Raw genomic sequence first — 18,423 nt, 5'->3', positions numbered from 1 at the left:
CTAACTGGTGTGAGATGGTATCTCATTGTGGTTTTGATTTGCATTTCTCTGATGGCCAGTGATGATGAGCATTTTTTCATGTGTCTGTTGGCTGTATGAATGTCTTCTTTTGAGAAATGTCTGTTCATATCCTTTGCCCACTTTTTGATGGGGTTGTTTGTTTTTTTCTTGTAAATTTGTTTGAGTTCTTTGTAGGTTCTGGATATTAGCCCTTTGTCAGATGAGTAGATTGCAAAAATTTTCTCCCATTCTGTAGGTTGCCTGTTCACTCTGATGGTAGTTTCTTTTGCTGTGCAGAAGCTCTTTAGTTTAATGAGATCCCATTTGTCAATTTTGGCTTTTGCTGCCGTTGCTTTTGGTGTTTTAGACATGAAGTCTTTGCCCATGCCTATGTCCTGAATGGTACTACCTAGGTTTTCCTCTAGGATTTTTATGGTATTAGGTCTAACATTTAAGTCTCTAATCCATCTTGAATTAATTTTCGTATAAGGAGTAAGGAAAGGATCCAGTTTCAGCTTTCTACTTATAGCCAGCCAATTTTCCCAGCACCATTTATTAAATAGGGAATCCTTTCCCCATTTCTTGTTTCTCTCAGGTTTGTCAAAGATCGGATGGCTGTAGATGTGTGGTATTATTTCTGAGGACTCTGTTCTGTTCCATTGGTCTATATCTCTGTTTTGGTACCAGTACCATGCTGTTTTGGTTACTGTAGCCTTGTAGTATAGTTTGAAATCAGGTAGCGTGATGCCTCCAGCTTTCTTCTTTTGACTTAGGATTGTCTTGGAGATGCGGGCTCTTTTTTGGTTCCATATGAACTTTAAAGCAGTTTTTTCCAATTCTGTGAAGAAACTCATTGGTAGCTTGATGGGGATGGCATTGAATCTATAAATTACCTTGGGCAGTATGGCCATTTTCACAATATTGATTCTTCCTATCCATGAGCATGGTATGTTCTTCCATTTGTTTGTGTCCTCTTTTATTTCACTGAGCAGTGGTTTGTAGTTCTCCTTGAAGAGGTCCTTTACATCCCTTGTCAGTTGGATTCCTAGGTATTTTATTCTCTTTGAAGCAATTGTGAATGGAAGTTCATTCCTGATTTGGCTCTCTGTTTGTCTGTTACTGATGTATAAGAATGCTTGTGATTTTTGCACATTAATTTTGTATCCTGAGACTTTGCTGAAGTTGCTTATCAGCTTAAGGAGATTTTGGGCTGAGACAATGGGGTTTTCTAAATATACAATCATGTCATCTGCAAACAGGGACAATTTGACTTCTTCTTTTCCTAACTGAATACCCTTGATTTCTTTCTCTTGCCTAATTGCCCTAGCCAGAACTTCCAACACTATGTTGAATAGGAGTGGTGAGAGAGGGCATCCCTGTCTTGTGCCAGTTTTCAAAGGGAATTTTTCCAGTTTTTGCCCATTCAGTATGATACTGGCTGTGGGTTTGTCATAAATAGCTCTTATTATTTTGAGGTACGTTCCATCAATACCGAATTTATTGAGCGTTTTTAGCATGAAGGGCTGTTGAATTTTGTCAAAAGCCTTTTCTGCATCTATTGAGATAATCATGTGGTTCTTGTCTTTGGTTCTGTTTATATGCTGGATTATGTTTATTGATTTGTGAATGTTGAACCAGCCTTGCATCCCAGGGATGAAGCCCACTTGATCATGGTGGATAAGCTTTTTGATGTGTTGCTGAATCCGGTTTGCCACTACAATGGAAGTTGTCTGAGGGCTGGGATTCAGTCCCCTCACCGCCATGCCTCTGGTCTCTGCCATAGTCTATGTGGTCCATGTTGGCTCCACACTGTGTTCTTATTCTGGGAAATAAATGAGAAATTGAGGAATAAGTGTCACAGACGCCATGCCTGCTAATATCCCATTGGCCAGAACATAGTCATATGGCCACATCTAGCTAGAGAAGCTGTTGTCTTTATACTGGTGACTGTGTACCCAGCTAAAACTGTGCTGTTGTGAGGAAAAAAAAAAAAAAAGACTATATATCAATTACCAGTCTTGGCCTCATTGTGTCGTATCATTTAATGCTCCTAACAACCCCTTTGGTAGGTATCTTATTATCCTCATTTTACAGAGTAAGTAAATTGAACTTAAGGAACTTGCCTAAACTTCCTGCTGCAGCAGGGCTATATGATTCCAGGGCTGAAACTCTTATCCACTGTTTTCTATTCTATTTTTGATAAATGGCATACTTTTAAGAATTTTGTTGTTTTTTTTTTTAAATGTACAATTCAGTAGTTTTTAGTACATTCAAAATGTTGTGCAACCATCGCCACTAATTCCAGAACATTTTTATCACTCAAAAAGAAAGCCCCTATCCATCAACAGTCACTCCCCATGTGCCCCTCTTACCCCTCTCCCCATCTCCTGGCATCCTCTAATCTACTTTCTGTCTCTGTAGACTTGCCTATTCTGGGCATTTCATATGAAGGAAACCGTATGTGTGTGTGTGTGTGTGTGTGTGTGTGTGTATACATGGTTATATATATATAAATCATATCTATATATATGGTTTCCTTCATATGAAATGCCCAGAATAAATATAATACATATATATACACACAAAAATACATATATATACGCACACATATATGTGTATATATATATACACTCATATATGTATTTTTTTTTCTTTGAGATGGGGTTTTGCTCTTGTTGCCCAGGCTGGAGTTCAATGACACGATCTTGGCTCACTGCAGCCTCCGCCTCTTGGATTCAAGAGATTCTCCTGTCTCAGCCCTATCTCAGCCCTCCAAGTAGCTGGGATTACAGGCACCAGCCACCATGCCCAACTAAATTTTTTTGTATTTTTAGTAGAGATGGGGTTTCGCCATGTTGGTCAGGCTGGTCCTGAACTCCTGACCTCAAGTGATCCACCCGCCTCAGCCTCCCAAAGTTCTGGGATTACAGGCGTGAGCCACCACTCCCAGCAGGAAATCATATATTACATGGCCTTTTGTGTCTGACATTTTTCACATAGCACAATGCTTCCAAGGTTAATTCATGCTGTAGCATGTATCAGTACTTCATTCTTTTTTATGGCAGAATAATATTCCATTATATGGTTATACTGTATTTTGTCTATCTACTCATCAGTTCATGGACACTGGGTTGTGTTCACTTTTTGGCTATTATGAATAATGTTGCTTTTAACATTTGCTTACAAGTTTTATGTGGACATGTTTTCAGTTCTCTTGGATAAATACCTAGATGTAAAATTTATGGGTCATGTAGTAACTGTATCTTTTTGAGGAACTGCCAGACTATTTTCCAAAATGGCTATACCACTCTGAAAGTGTAGAACACATTTTATACTCCCAATAGCAATCTCTGAGGATTCTAATTTCTTCACATCCTTGCAGCATTTGTTATCATCCATCTTTGTTTTATATAGCCATCCTAGTGTGAATCAGTATCTCATTGTCATTTTGATTTGCATCTCCCTTAATGACAAATGATGTTGAGCATTTTTTTTTTCATGTGCTTATTGGCTATTTGTATATCGTCTTCACAAAATATCTGTTCTGATTCTTCACCCATTTTCTAATTGGGTTATTTGTCATTTTATAAATCAGTTGTTAGCATTCCTAATATGTTCTAAACATGAGTACCATTTTAAACACTAAGTGCAAACCATTTTGATATAGTTAAATTGTTCAATTATTGTATGAATGCACCAATCAGTAGATTTGACAGAATTTTCAACAAAACAATCAGTCCAGTTTGTGAGTACAGCTAGAACCTTAGTGCTAATCCAGTTTGAGCCAAAAATTTTCCAACAGAATTCTGGTGGAAGGGAAAGGGTTGCGTAAGCCTCACCCATATTTTAGTTTTTCTGTTCATCAGAACTCTGACATACTGGTGAGCTCTACAGTGTTTCTCAAGACTTACTGTGCATTTAGTCATGTGAAATCTTGTTAACATTGCAGATTCTGCTTTTGTAAGCCCAGAGGAAGCCTGAGATTTCTAACAAGCCCTCTGGTGACACAGAAGCTGCTGGTCCACGGACCACACATTGATTAGCAACATTCGAGTATTATGTGTTAACATTGCTGTCTTGAGTCTAATTGTTATATGAACCAGATTGCTTAGTTCTAATCTCAGACAGAGTATTGTCCTAGAAAGATCCAGCCTTTGGAATTAACTCAAGGCTGCCACTTACCAGCAATGTGTTTCTTTGAGCAAGTTACTTTACTGCTCTCAGCCATACTTTCCACATCTGAAAATAACAGGTGATTTTACCTCCTTCTCAGAGTGAAAATGAGGATGAGGTGAAATAATGTACATAAAGCATCTATTACAGTTCCAGGTATATGAAGGTCCTTGGTAATTGTTGGCCCTCTTTTTTCCACTTGCCTTCAGTAGTAGAGACTGTCTCCCTCTGACTGTTTAGTGCAAAGGCATCATCATCACTGGAGAGACAACAAAGTATCCCTACCCTACTTTGTTATATTGTCATGATTAGATACAGAGAGTATTACTCTGTTTATGGTCTGTAGTTATTCTGTATATGTTTCATCTTCTCTACTCAACAGATTCTATGTTCTTGGGGATTAGGACTATATGGTGCCTTCTGTTTGAATCCCTATGCGACCTCTCATGGTGCTATCCATAGACTATCCCATTAATTAATGCCCACAGAATGAATCAGACAGCCCATGTCCATAGTATTAGAGATAGTAACTATAGAAATAATAATGGAAACTAACATTTGTTAAGAACTTTGCGTCAGATACTATCTTAAGGGCTTACATGCATCATGTGCTTCAAGCCCCACAACTGTCCTTTGAAACCCCTCCATTTCTTGCCCTTGTCTTACAGAAAAGGCAGCTGAATTTTAGCTGTACTCAGGAAGAATGAATGTCCTCTGCAGCTGTAAGAGCAAAGTTCTGGAGGCAGGCTGCCCATAGTCTAAATCCCTGCTCCATCTTGTACCAGCTGGGATTTGGAACACCTCAATATTCAAATGCATGATCATCTGTAATCATTAGTGCACGTCTCATGGGATTATTGTGAGCTTGGTATGAAATAATATGTGAAAAATGCAAAAAGCAATTAGCACAATGCCAGGTGCTTAGAATTATTCAGACAATGTTAGCTCTGTTTAGTTGTTGGTTTGTTAAGTTACTTACCCTGGCCTTACAGTAAGTAAGTGGCAAAGGAGGGATTTGAACTCAGGCTGTCCTTTTCGGTGTCCCAGTGTCATAATTCATAAACTCTAAGTTATGTTGCTGCACATCTCCCATTTCAAGTAATGTGTTAAGGTGGGAACTGGAAATTCATGTGTCTATGTAAAGAAAGTCAAAAGTCAAGGTGGCTGCAGAGAAAGAAAAAGAATGTGAGAGGCACTGTATAATGTATCACTCTTTTAAAAAGACATTTACAAGCTCCAATATTTGTGCTAACACATTCTCTAAAAGCATTTGTATAGCTAGTGCCAATCCAAGGGAAGAGGTGCAAGCAGAGGATGATCCACATCTTGGAATGCCTAAAACTTTCTTCCTTTGGGGATGCAGGGACCCAAGGGGCCTCATTAAGGAAAAAAACCCTCATTAATAAAAATAAATAAATACCTTACTTGAGTAAATTATACCAAAGTGTATTACCGTGTGAACATATTGCTAGGGTCCTCCTCAGAGCCCTGAAAGGGCCCCGAAGCTAAACTTCATCCACTTCATGGCGAATCCTCCAATGGCATAAACGTAACCAAAACTCTGACTGCACGAAAGCAAGCCTGGCCTGCATTCCTGTTTAAGCCTGGCCTGCACTCCTGTTTTTCTTCACAAAGGACATTTTTTAATTTCTTTGTCTCAGTACCTCTATTTGGAACATTAGTAATAGGCTATATGGACCTCTAGCTCACAGGAAATTCTGGCAGATAACAGACTTCCCAGAATAGATATATTAAGTTATAAAAAAATAAAAAATGAGGCAGACGGTATAGGTTTTTCATACCTACTGGCAGGTGGCACAGAACTAAATGTTGGAGCATTTTTATAAGCAAGATTAAATTGACTCATGACAGCTGGTCACTAAAATACAGGAAGTGCAGATCTGGTTGAAAGCGAGAACACACTGGCGTTCGTAAAGTTTGCATCACAGACTAGAGCTCACTTTTTTTTTTTTTTTTGAAGTCTGTCTTAGTGACACCCTTATTTGGCAATGTCTGCCATTTGTCACTTGCACACAAGTAAATCTTCAAGGAACATGCAGGTCAATTAGTTCTATCTGCAATGCCTAGGTATGAGTTCTGTGGGTGTAAACAGAATCGGTGAATAGACTTGGCTCTCGAGAACATCAGACATGTGACTGCTAGCAGAGCCTTTTAGGTCTCCACTTGTCCAGTCCTCCCCCAACTAAAGTGACAGGATATATAGACATGGGAGCTGGATGACCATGGGAATGGATAATGAATACGTCAGAGACAAGTGAGATGTCACAGAAGTCAGCCCTCTAGCCATCATGAGGCCGGAGGTCACAGCATGAGAAATTGACAGCAATCTCCCAGCATTGTGAAATCTTTTTTTTTTCCCCCGGTTGGTGGAAGAGCCACTCTGGCAAGGGCTCTAAATAACAGGTTTTCACCTCTAATTGGAATGGGGCTGATGAGGATAAACTGAGCTGTGGAAAATGAACAGGAGTCATCTCCAAACATAGGCAGTGTCCTCTACTTGCACTGTTCTTGCACAGAACTCATACCCTCTACTTGCACTGTTCAGCCCCAGCATAGCAATTGTTACAGTGACTAAGCAAAGACAACCCAAAACTTCACCAGATGTGAAGTTACAGTTTTAGCCAACATTCAAGCAATGCCCCTCCTCCAACTTCAGCTGGACCAGGGTAGCCATCCTTGCATGAGACATTGAAGCTAAAAGAGGCACATTTCAGAATAATTATGCTACGCAAATACTTTGTTTTTTCTCTCTCCTGAGCTGTGTTCTTTTCCTAGGTCTTTCAAACATTGTTTACAAAGCTCTTGTTTTGGGTTTCAGTCATCTGATAAATCCCCCGGAGTTTAAATGAAATTAAACAGGGTTTATGATATCTCACAAATTTCATAGAGTCTCCTTTCTCCAATGTAATATTAGTTATGAAAACCAACAATGAGGGCATGTGGCAGCTTTCAAGACACATCATGGAGTGTTTAATTTAGTACAATGTCTATTAATTTTTCATAATTAGTCCATTGTCAAGTTAGACATAGTAGAACACACGTATGACATTCCTGCTTTCAGGAAGCTTACTTGTTTATTATCATTTGTCTTGATCATCTAAGTTTTCAAGCACTTATTATGTCCAAGAACTGCAATACACGCTAGGGATGTTACAATAAATAAAGCAGACATGACTGATACCTCCCAGGAACTTATCCTCTAGTGAGGATGACAGAATAAGCAATTAAAATACAGCCTACAGTCTATAGTAGAGATAGTATGGGCTTTATTATGCAACTAGCCTTGCCTTATGTCATAGGAGCACACAGAAAAGGCATCCTGGTGGACCATAGAAACATTCAGATAGTTAATCAGCAGATATTTTTTGAATACCAAAAAGGAGCCAGCCACTGACATACAGTTTAATATATAAAGGGAAGAATTATCCTGATCAAAGAGGTAGGAATAGGAGAGTAGAATGCTGTAGGCAGAAGAAACAGCTTATAAGAGTACTTGAAGGCAAAGTTTGAAGAACTAAGTGAAGAGTTACGAGTGGTACAAATGAAGCTGGAAAAGGGGCAAGAGATACATTGCAAAAAGAACTTATAAGCCATGTTACAGAGCTTGGACTCTATCTGAAAATAATGGGAAATTTTACAATGGTTCTGTTCCAGAAGTGACCCAAAATATATTTGTGTAAAAAAATTTTTTGACTATTGTGTTGTGATTGGATAGAGAGGAGCATGCCTGGAGCACAAAATTCTGTTTAGAAGTTGTTGTAATAAACCAGATCAAAGACGATGATCACAGTTAAGAAAGTGATCGTTGCTAGAATTGTAAGGATTTGAAAGAGAATCAAGGAAGAGTGCACTAGTTCATGTGCACTGCTACAAAGGAATACCTAAGACTTGGTAATTTATAAAGAAAAGAGGTTTATTTTGGCTCACAGTTCTGTGGTCTGTGTACAAGAAACATGATGCCTGCATCTGCACAGTTTCTGGTGAGGGCCTCAGGAAGCTTCCACTCATGGTGGAAGGCAAAGAGGAAGCTGGCATGTCACATGGCAAGAGCAGGAACAAGAATGGGGGACGGAGATGCCACACTCTTTTAAACCACCATTTCTTGCAAGAACTCATGGCATGAGAACTCATTCATTGCCACAATGAGGGCACTAAGCCTTCGTGAGAGATCTGTCCCCGTGACTCCAACACCTCCCACCAGGTCCCTCTCTTAACACTAGAGATCACATTTCAACATGAGATTTGGAAGGGACAAAATATCTAAACCATAGCAAAGAGGAATCTCAGGGCTTGGTGAGAGACTCAGTAATGCCAGATTAGGTGTGGTAGGAAAAGGAGAGGGATACATCATTCTTGACTAACTGGGTGGAAAATGGTACAATTTTCTAAGACAGAGAGCACAGAAGGAAGAACAGGAGAGGTGGGAGGTCAAAGAGTTTAGTTTGGGGACATATTGAGTTAGATTTGTTCAGGAGGCATTTTGATGAGTAAGTCTGAAGCCTGAGAGAGATCTGAGATGGAGATACAGAGGCCAGACTTACCAGCATTTTGATTAGATATTCTTCACATGGTATAACGGAGGGAGGGGGCTCTATTGACCCCTGTAGGTAACAGATAATCTCCAAATCTCCTTAAATGTTTTCACATTTTGAGCTTCTTTTAAATATGTTTATTTGGGGTCGGGGAGATGATGTGAATTTGCTTTAAAAGGTTTGTAACGTAAAGGAAGTTAAGAAGTGCAGACAAAAATTGAAGGGACGACTAGATAAGAGTGCACAGAGAGAGTGTGCTGGCTGTGCTGGGCCAGAACCCAGAGAACAGCATGTGTAGCCAACAGGCTGAAGAGGTTCCTGAAAATGAGCTTGGGTATCCAGAGGGGAGAGTGTCAGGGGAAAGGGAGTGGTCCAGAGTCCCAGCCCCTGAGGAAATAAATAAGGCATGGAAAAGTATCCATTGGATTTTCAACAAGGAGTTCATGGGTGATTTGGCAAGGGAGGCTGTGACCATTTGGAAAGACTGAGTTAGTGGAAGATAAGAGAATGGAGGTGGCAAGTATAGGAAATTCAAGAAGGGAGGGGAGAGGGCTTAGGAGGTAGCTGGAAAAGATGACCAGACATGCAGTAGGTATTTCCCCACCTTAAGATGGGAGAGAATTGTGCAATGAGTGAGAAAATTTATAAGTACAAAAAGCCTTTAGTAACAACCAATCCAAGCACATGGACACATTTAAGGAAATCAGAAGAGTAGAGCTCAGGGTATGTACAGTGGTCAGGATGGATTTCAGATAAGGGTTATGAATTGAGTTGAGCCTTGAATGATAAATAAGCTTTTGGACAGTTGAGAATGAGCCATTAATTGGAAGAAATCTGAGAAAAAATAAGACTAAACATTCATCTATTCTCCTTTTACCTCCTTTTATTATTCAAAGAATATCTTCTCAGCTAATATAATGCCCTGAGAATGGAAATTGCCTGTAACTCAGAGTGACTACAAGAATGAAAGTATTAACAGTTACAAGATATATAATCCAATTTACAATTATTCCTTGCATTCTTGGTCTTCACGCATGAAACCAGCGTATTCTTTGGGATCACATTGTTCAATTTCCTCATTTGGAATTTTTAACACCAGATATGGTGCTAAATCAGTATAAGTCAGTGCTTCTATCACTCAGGTTTTAAACATCCTCCGTATATATAAACACACCCATAAATAAAGGTGTTAATGTTGGAAGGAGAAAGATTCTTTAATAAGCAACCTAGCACAAGTGATTCCCTGCATATAGGAGATTGTTATAGGACCTAGCTCATAATTAAACATTGCCTATTTAACTGAATTATTTTTTATCTTACCTTTTTAAAGAATATACAAATGTTCATTTTCAAAGGTGACATTTATGTGTCTAAGTGGAACAAGCTTATTATAATTCGTAAGTACTCAGAGAACAGATTGTAGCAAGAAGTATTAAACATTGTAATAGAGCCCCGAGGAAGCTGTAGCTCGGTCTTCCCAGACAGGTTTGCGTAGATGGTGGTTGCTTTAGGACTACACCTTTTTGTTAAAAGAGAGCCCAACAGCTTTCAGTAACAGTCTTAACCATTCATTTTTTTCCTTGTCATAAGTATGGGTCAGTGTTCCAAACAGATTATGAATGCACTAAAGAAAAACTTGGCCATTGCTATACAGACATTAGAGAAGCCAACATGGTTGTTAAGGAGTCTCATTTTCCTACCTAAGAAAGAGAATTCTGTTCTTTTTCCCAGTTCATGGCATTTGGCCCAAGAGAAAAAAAAATACCATAATATTTTTTGTTCTTTATGAAACTTGATTTTCTATATTTTTGTCCTAGTTCCTGGAAGAGGCCAGATTTCTCTCTCTCTCTCTCTCTCTCTCTCACACACACACACACACACACACACACACACACACACACACACAGTCTCTCTTTCTCTCTGGTTCTGATTCTGACCTATCTTGGTTCTCTACCCACCCCAGCCTGGGTGCCCAGGTTCTCTCCTATGTGTGGACCATCTCTTCTCACATACATTATTCTGACCTCTGGTTGTGGCCATTCTGTCAACGTAGGTTTTACCTTTGCAGAGGATATGGTTCGTGCTCAGTGTGATACAGTTTATATTCTGCTGCCTCAACAAATACCAGGTTAGCCATTGCAATTTTATAGTCAGATACCTCGAGCACTGGGATGTATTTTTGTGGAAATTGCATATTCCATTGTTGCCTCTCATATATCATGGCTTTATTCATAGGCAGCAAAGGCCAGGCCTTGGCTAATGACTTCAAAACCCTGCCACATGAAGGTTTTTTTTTTTTTCTTCTTCTTCTTTAGGATTCTAGGCATCTTTTATTAGAGTCATTTGGCCTGTTTCTGAGAGGCCTTTGTGATTCCCTATTTGCTGTGAGTGGGATATCTGAGGATTACTATCTCACCTCCCTTCGGGTCTGTTAGCGGCCTTGGTGGAAAATCTCTTCTGATCTGAGGAAATGTCATTTTAGAGTGCAAAATGAGAACACTTGATTATAATTTCTTGGGTTTCTAAGAATAAGTCTGAATAGCAAATTATTTTAATGGTTATCTTCCTTTTTAAACAAATAAGAATTGTCTTAACGATTTAAAGAAAAATGATAACATTGTTTTTTAAACTCAAACGAAGCCCAGATGAAATTGTCATAGATTTGTTAATATCACAAAAAGACCTTTTCCTAAATGACAGTATTTTGGAACCTGTTGGGAACCCCCTTGATTTTGGAGCACAGTTACCTTGCAGGAGTTTAGGCCCCCACTGACCTGACTGCTACTCGGCTTTCTCAACGTGCAGTATTAAGGACAGACTGCACTGTAACAACCCTGCCCCGTGCAAACGGTTCTTTTTGGGAAGATTCTGAGGGCTGGGCCTGCAAATCTCTCTCTTACCAAATGCCTCTGTGTATCACTCAAGCACTGCATGGTTTGAGAGGCACAACCCTTGGAGACAGATCAGGAAAGCCTCGGTGGTCACCGAGACCAACTTATCTGACAATGAACTCTTTGTCTCTCCTCTGCCCAGGTGCAAGTGTAATCTCCATGCCACTGTGTGTGTGTATGACAACAGCAAACTGACTTGTGAATGTGAGCACAACACTACAGGTCCAGACTGTGGGAAATGCAAGAAGAATTATCAGGGCCGACCTTGGAGTCCAGGCTCCTATCTCCCCATCCCCAAAGGCACTGCAAATACCTGTGAGTAACTTTGCTTGATAACAGCATATTCTGTGCACAATGAGGTGATAGTTCCTCTCAATTTTGCTTACAATTGTGATTTTATTCCTCTTACCAGTTGTCTCATTCTTCTTTAAAGTGCAGTGAAAGTTTCCGTCCCTATCTTACCTCATGTAGACATCTTTTAGCACTCTGATCATCTGTAAAATTCAGTCATCTAACATTCACATCAAATGTGTTGGGAAATGATACTTGACATCATAGAAGGAATTTTTTTCTAAGTGGATGAGACAGGGGTGATTTTTTTCCTCCCCCAAATTAATTTCCTATTAAAATATCAAAGGCCTTGAAAAGTCAGCTCTAACTTAATCTTAGCCATAAACAATTTACAGAAGTTATTTGAATGTCTATAGCCCCATTTCCCCTACTCAGTATCCTGAGAGATGCTTTGTCCAGAAGATTTTTTTCCCGCTACAGTTTTAGCGAGGCCCTAACTTTGTCTTGTGAAAAGCTTGGCTGTTTCCAAACTCCAGCAATTGAAACATACCTGCTTTGGATCCTGTGGATAGAGGCCCCCCTTTGGATAAATAGCATGACTGTAGGCCTGTGGGGACCATATTAAGAAAAAAATATTTCTGTACACATGTGAAAGAGTGCAAGCACTATCTGTGTTGATAGAAACCATGTGTGTGCCCCCTCTGAAATCCCTGATTCCCCATAGGACAACAGGCTCTGACATGCTCACAGAGAAATATGATTATTTGCTGAATAATTTGCCCAGTTCCATGGATGGACCAATTAACTACCTGCAACATCCCAAGGTTTGCCCTCTTTAAAAAGTAGAGAAAGGGGGAGATTAGAATGTCCCCATTCAGCGCGAACTAACAGAAGCAGCAGGACAGTGAGCACAGGAGAATCAGAACTTGAGAATCCACTGGTACCACAGAAGGGTAAGAATGTTATCAGGCACTTCAAAGCAGCAGCTGTGAGAAACCAGACCTAAGAACTCATATCACAGGAACCAGGACCTTATCAAGTTAAACGTAAGAGTAATGGACCAAGTAACAAGCCATGAAGTATGGGGGCATGAAATTATGATAAAATGTCTATGAAACAGAAAGAAATCCTTCAAAAGGTTTTAAAAAAATCCTTCTTTGTAAGGGTATTCAGTTGCTTTCAGTGTTAAAGAAAAAAACTGACTTCTTGCTCCTAAAATTAATACATTAATGCTCTGTTGAGCAGAAATGTTGATGTTTAAAGGTGATTTTATTAATGGAAACTCTGTGGCCTTTCCTCAATTGTTGAGGGCCATAGACTCATGAAATTGGAAGGGATGTTGCAAAGTTATTTGTTGCAGTACCCTGTGGTTGGCCACCTAAGAACTCCTATGACCACAGTTGTCAAATTTAGTTTAAAGCTTTCCTAAAGTGAAAATGACTCAGATTTCCTTTTTAATGTCTGCTCCTTCTTTAGTGGAAAAGGCTGGAAGAGAGTGAAGTTCACAAACACTTCCTGGCATTCTGGCTCATCCTCAGGGCAGGTCAACTTGCCAAGGCCACTGGAGAGGCAGCAGGGGAAGGCTGCTGCTGAAGGCATCAGCTTCTATTCTAACATGATCTTGTTCTTCTACCCATAAGTGTACTTCCGAGTTTTTATTTCAAGACATTTTCACTGGAAAGGCTTTCTTGTTTCATCCAAGCTTTCTCATTGAAACTGATTTCCTGTTGTAATCATCATGGAAATGACTTATATACCCCAAATCCTTTGCATATTGAAGATCACCAAGTCACTTTCTGACCAAAGGAATGAAACTTGTTTCAGTTTTCCTTGTACATCCAATTGTCCACCTATCCCTTAGTTTTACTGGTTTTCTCTAGACTTTTTGGATATTTTCCTCATTGATGTTAAAATAGACAGGTGATGGATGGACCCAGTGTCCAAAGGGGTTAAATTCAATATTCCAATCATCAGTATGGCAGAAATTAGATGAAGGATTTTAGAAACTATCTGCAGATCTGCAGTGGTCCAGTCTTGCAATGGGAATAACTCCTTTGACTAAATCTCTGACACATCAGACTGTGCTTTAAAGCATCTGAGGATGGAAGTAAGTAATTTAGTAGTTTAGTGCACAGACTCCAGGGTGGAATCCAGTTTCTCCATTTACTAGCTATGTGACCTTCAAAAGTAAGCTAACCTCTCCAACACTGTTTCCCATCTCTAATGTGAGGATAATAACAGTTATTACTTCATGTGGATTTTTAGACGGTTGACTAAGCTAACACATGTAATGTGTTTAGCCTAACACCTGTCACAAAATAAGCATTCAAAAAATAATTTATTTTTAGTTTTTTTTCATAAGACAGTCTTGTCCATTGTTGGACAGTTTTAACTGATATAAGAGTTATTTCTTATCGAACCTTTTTTTTTTTTCTTTTTAAGTAGTAAAAGAAGTATATTGATCCTGGCTTTATTTCTTACCCAGGTTAAACATTATCAACTCCAATTCTTATGTGCTAATGTTTTCATGTCCTTTACCTGGTTGCCTGCTCTGGAAGTCCTCTAAATCATTAGTGTGGTACTCCCAGTCAAGCACAGGACCTTCAGCAGTTTTATGATTCTCACTTCATATTGGCTTTTTCTTACACATATGCATACAGGTACACACACACACACACACACACACTCACATGACTCTAATGGGTACATTACAAGTCAGTTATCTATGAGGGATACTTAGGATATATCACTGCCTAACATAAGAACACAAAAGTTACAACTTCCGGTCCGTCAAAATCAACTCTTCGGGGACCTAGAAATGCCACTCATCCTGGATAATCTCTAGATTTAGCAGAATCTCAAGTAACCAGGATACTTTTCATCTAGGATGATCAGTGTCTGCTCACCTTCACAAGTTTTAACAAAACAACTAGGAGGTCTTCATTAAATCAGGGAATGACAAGATTATCCCCCAAGACACTCAGCCCACCACTCAGGGATACCCTAGATGGGACCTTGCTGAGAGTCATTTGGCTTTGGAGGTCCTATATTCTAGAGCAGTTCAAGACCACTGTTGTATGAAACATGCAGAGCTAAGCAGAAGTGTGCAGAAGGCCAACACCCTAAAATATAGCCACCCCAGTCTGTAAGACACACCACATTTCCCTATGCTTTTCATGACAATAAACTTGACAGAGGCAGAATAACTTTTGTGATATTTTTATTCATCATGCTTTTATTCAAGACCAGTGTGTTTTCTTGGACTTTTAATGCCATGCACATGTATATCAAAATCTTTTCTTTCTTTTTCTACAAAGCTTGTATTTTATAGAAAAGACATTTTTCTTCTCCTTATTGATCATTCCTTTTTGATAGAATTCTATTTTGGATGTCCTTTGAATTTTATTTCTGTCTTCCAAGTAATAGCAGTTCTGTCCAACTTCGTGCTTAATTATGATTCTCTTGATTCCCCATTGTCCAGCTCATGAATAAAAGTACTAAATAACTCTTTAAACTCTGATCCCTATGGAATAACACATGTTTTTCTATATATAGATGCTAAAAACTTAATAATCACTATGTAGGAATCATAACTTCAGCAAAGATAATATCATAGCTATACCTCTCCTTCTCTGGCTATATTCTATGACCCATAAAAGCACTCCATGGCCAGATAAGTCTGAAAAATGCTGTACACTATACTGACTATTCATATTACATTACTATAATAGAAACAATTGAAAAGTTCTACAATAAAGCAACCTATTTTACCCAATGTTTCCCAAACTTATTTGCTTCATGGACCATTCAATAACTTTCTATAAAACACTCTTATGGGGACATGCTGAACTAAACAGTTCCTTGCAGCCTAGCCATAGAAATGTCATGGAGATAGACAGAAAACTGAGCTAGTTCAGCTGTATTCAATCTTTTATTTTTCTCTTACCCACATGGTCTAATATTCTTCAAAGAATGAAAATCAAATTGGTCTGACTTTGACATTATTTGTTCATACATATAACTTGAATTGTTACACAATATCTAGGAGTCCTCTGAGTGATGAAAAGTAATTTGATGATTGTTCTATTATTTTCTCCGGTATCAAGTTTGCATTGACCAATTTATATCTTCCCAGGTGTACACATGTATGTGTCTTTATCCAGACAATTTCCTAAGTGCTTTATATACATTAGTCCATTCTAAACTCAAAATAGTCTTACAAGACAAATACTACTATTTTAATTTTAAACACATGGAATATTGTGATTTCAGAGGAAAAATATCTTACTTAAGGTTTACACAGCTAGAAAGGGTTAAAGGGAGGATTTGAATCCAGGTGGATCTTGACCCTGAGGACTGCACATTGCACTGTACTGCTGACCAAGTTAAATCTGAGTGACTTTCTCTGTTCTCCAGTGGGATTTAGGCTCCATTTCAATGCCTGTTTGAACAAATCAGTTTTCTCTAAACCTGCCCTCTTCCTTCATCTCTGCTTATTTTTCTGCCTTCAACGACTCCCCTTCTATTAGTCTTTTAAATCTCCATACTCCCTATCCCTGCCTGTTCTCAGTCTACAATTTTTTCTTGACATTCTAGCCTATTATTGTGATTTTAGATCTTAGTATTATTGATTTAGTAGTAATCAACCAATTCTAACTTCAATCTTTCTAATAATTTCAGAAAAAAATTTCAGCTGTCAGTAAAGATCTCAAAGTCAATATGCTAGATACTAAATTCATTTCTTTCCCCTAAAGCATTTTTCTCTTCACTTTATATTGAAGTTTTGCTCATTTTTCAAGACTGCTGCTTGATGCCTCATTGAAGCCTACCTAGACTCTCCTATGCAAAATCAATTACTTCTGTCTCTCTCTCAAATATTGATAATGTGTGTAGATTTACAACTGATCGACTATCTTTAACCAAAATTATTATAATAATGATAGCTACCATTTATTAAGTTTACTACAGGCTTTTACACTTCATAAAGTACTTTAAGTTTTTTATTGGTTTAAATCCCCACAACATCCCCATGGGATATGTACTATTATTATCCTCATTTTACAGATAAGGAAATGCAGACATAGAAAGTTTAAGTTGTTCCAAAGTCCCATAGCTAATGTATGACACAGCAAGATTTAAACTTAGGTCTGTCTCATTATAGGAATTCAAATTTGGGAAATTTAATAATAGGTCCATATTTTATTCTTGGTCTTCATCAACATTTGTGGATTTTTTTTTTTTTTTTTTTTTTTTTTTTTTTGAGATGGAGTTTTTCTCTTGTTGCCCAGGCTGGAGTGCAATGGCTCGATCTTGGCTCACCACAACCTCCGCCTCCCGGGTTCAAGCAATTCTCCCACCTCAGCCTTCCAAGTAGCTGGGATTACAGGTGCCCACCACCACACCCAGCTAATTTTTTGTATTTTTAGTAGAGACAGAGTTTCACCATGTTGGTCAGGCTGCTCTTGAACTCCTGGCCTCAGGTAATCCACCCACCTCAGCCTCCCAAAATGCTGGGATTATAGGTGTGAGCCACCATACCCGGCCTGTTTGTGGAATTATTTTTGTGAGTGGATAAGTAAACCTAATAGCCCTGTGATGTGCACATGGATACACTGGCTTCCCACTGATCTTGTATATTCTGGAATATGTGGCCTTCAAGGTCACCAGCTCCAACACAAGAGCCTTCAATCTCCTACAGGAGGGACCATCTGAGTTCCTGGAGGGACTTTAATGGGAAAAAGTCTCACTGGTGCTCATGGCCAATCAAACCATCTAGACAGCACATTGGATGGTGGGTTTTCACAGGCCTCCCCGAGGGTTATTCACCGCCTGGGTGGCTTGACTACTAGCCTTTCAGGCTCAGAAACCTAATTTTGTCAGCGCAGTAAGAGAGGTTCTTCCTCATATGCATATGACCAAGCTGTAGGCCCAGTACTGAAAACCAGAATACCAAGTTATTCAGGTACAACCACTGGTCTATGGTCTGTGGTCCCTCATCTGACCAGATATGATTTGGAATTCAACATCTTTAGGATTTTTACAAAGGTAATACAGTGCACATATATTACAACAATACCCACAGCAGAATATTGGGCAACACCATTTAATCAAACATTTTAATATTTCTACAGCAAACATGATTATTCTCAGCAACTGGGATGAGGTAAGACTATAAATAATACCCTCACATCAGTTCCAGTACAGTTTTGCCACCAAGTTAGTTCAGATCACATTAGGTCATATCACACGTGCATTTTGAAAAAATTTTTAATTTGCATAGTTTTTTTTTTTAATTTGAGGACTGAATAATGAAGATCAGGGCCTGAAATAAATGGAAAGACAGTATAGAATGGTGGTTATGGACCTGAATTCTGGTACCTGGACTCTGGGCTCGTTTCCTTCCCAGCAGACTGAGATGACCTTGGGCAAGTTACTTAGCTTCTATGTGTTTGAGTTTACTCCATCTGTAAAAATCAGCCTGATTATTGATGTCATAGGATGGTCATAAAAATTAA

General features: G+C 38.9%; 1 protein-coding gene across 8 annotated transcripts in view; it reads left to right on the top strand.

The window, feature by feature from the left end:
* Positions 1-18,423, top strand: part of NTNG1 (netrin G1) — a 352,669-nt gene that overhangs the window by 251,892 nt on the left and 82,354 nt on the right. For all 8 annotated transcript variants that reach the window (XM_015146226.3, XM_015146203.3, XM_028831051.2 and 5 more), the window contains exon 4: positions 11,760-11,932. In XM_015146226.3, the coding sequence (XP_015001712.1) occupies positions 11,760-11,932 (173 nt within the window). The remainder of the gene's footprint in view (positions 1-11,759; positions 11,933-18,423) is intronic.

Source organism: Macaca mulatta, chromosome 1, assembly GCF_049350105.2.
Source record: "Macaca mulatta isolate MMU2019108-1 chromosome 1, T2T-MMU8v2.0, whole genome shotgun sequence".
Classification (NCBI taxonomy): domain Eukaryota; kingdom Metazoa; phylum Chordata; class Mammalia; order Primates; family Cercopithecidae; genus Macaca; species Macaca mulatta.
This window is presented reverse-complemented; position numbering and strand designations above follow the sequence as displayed.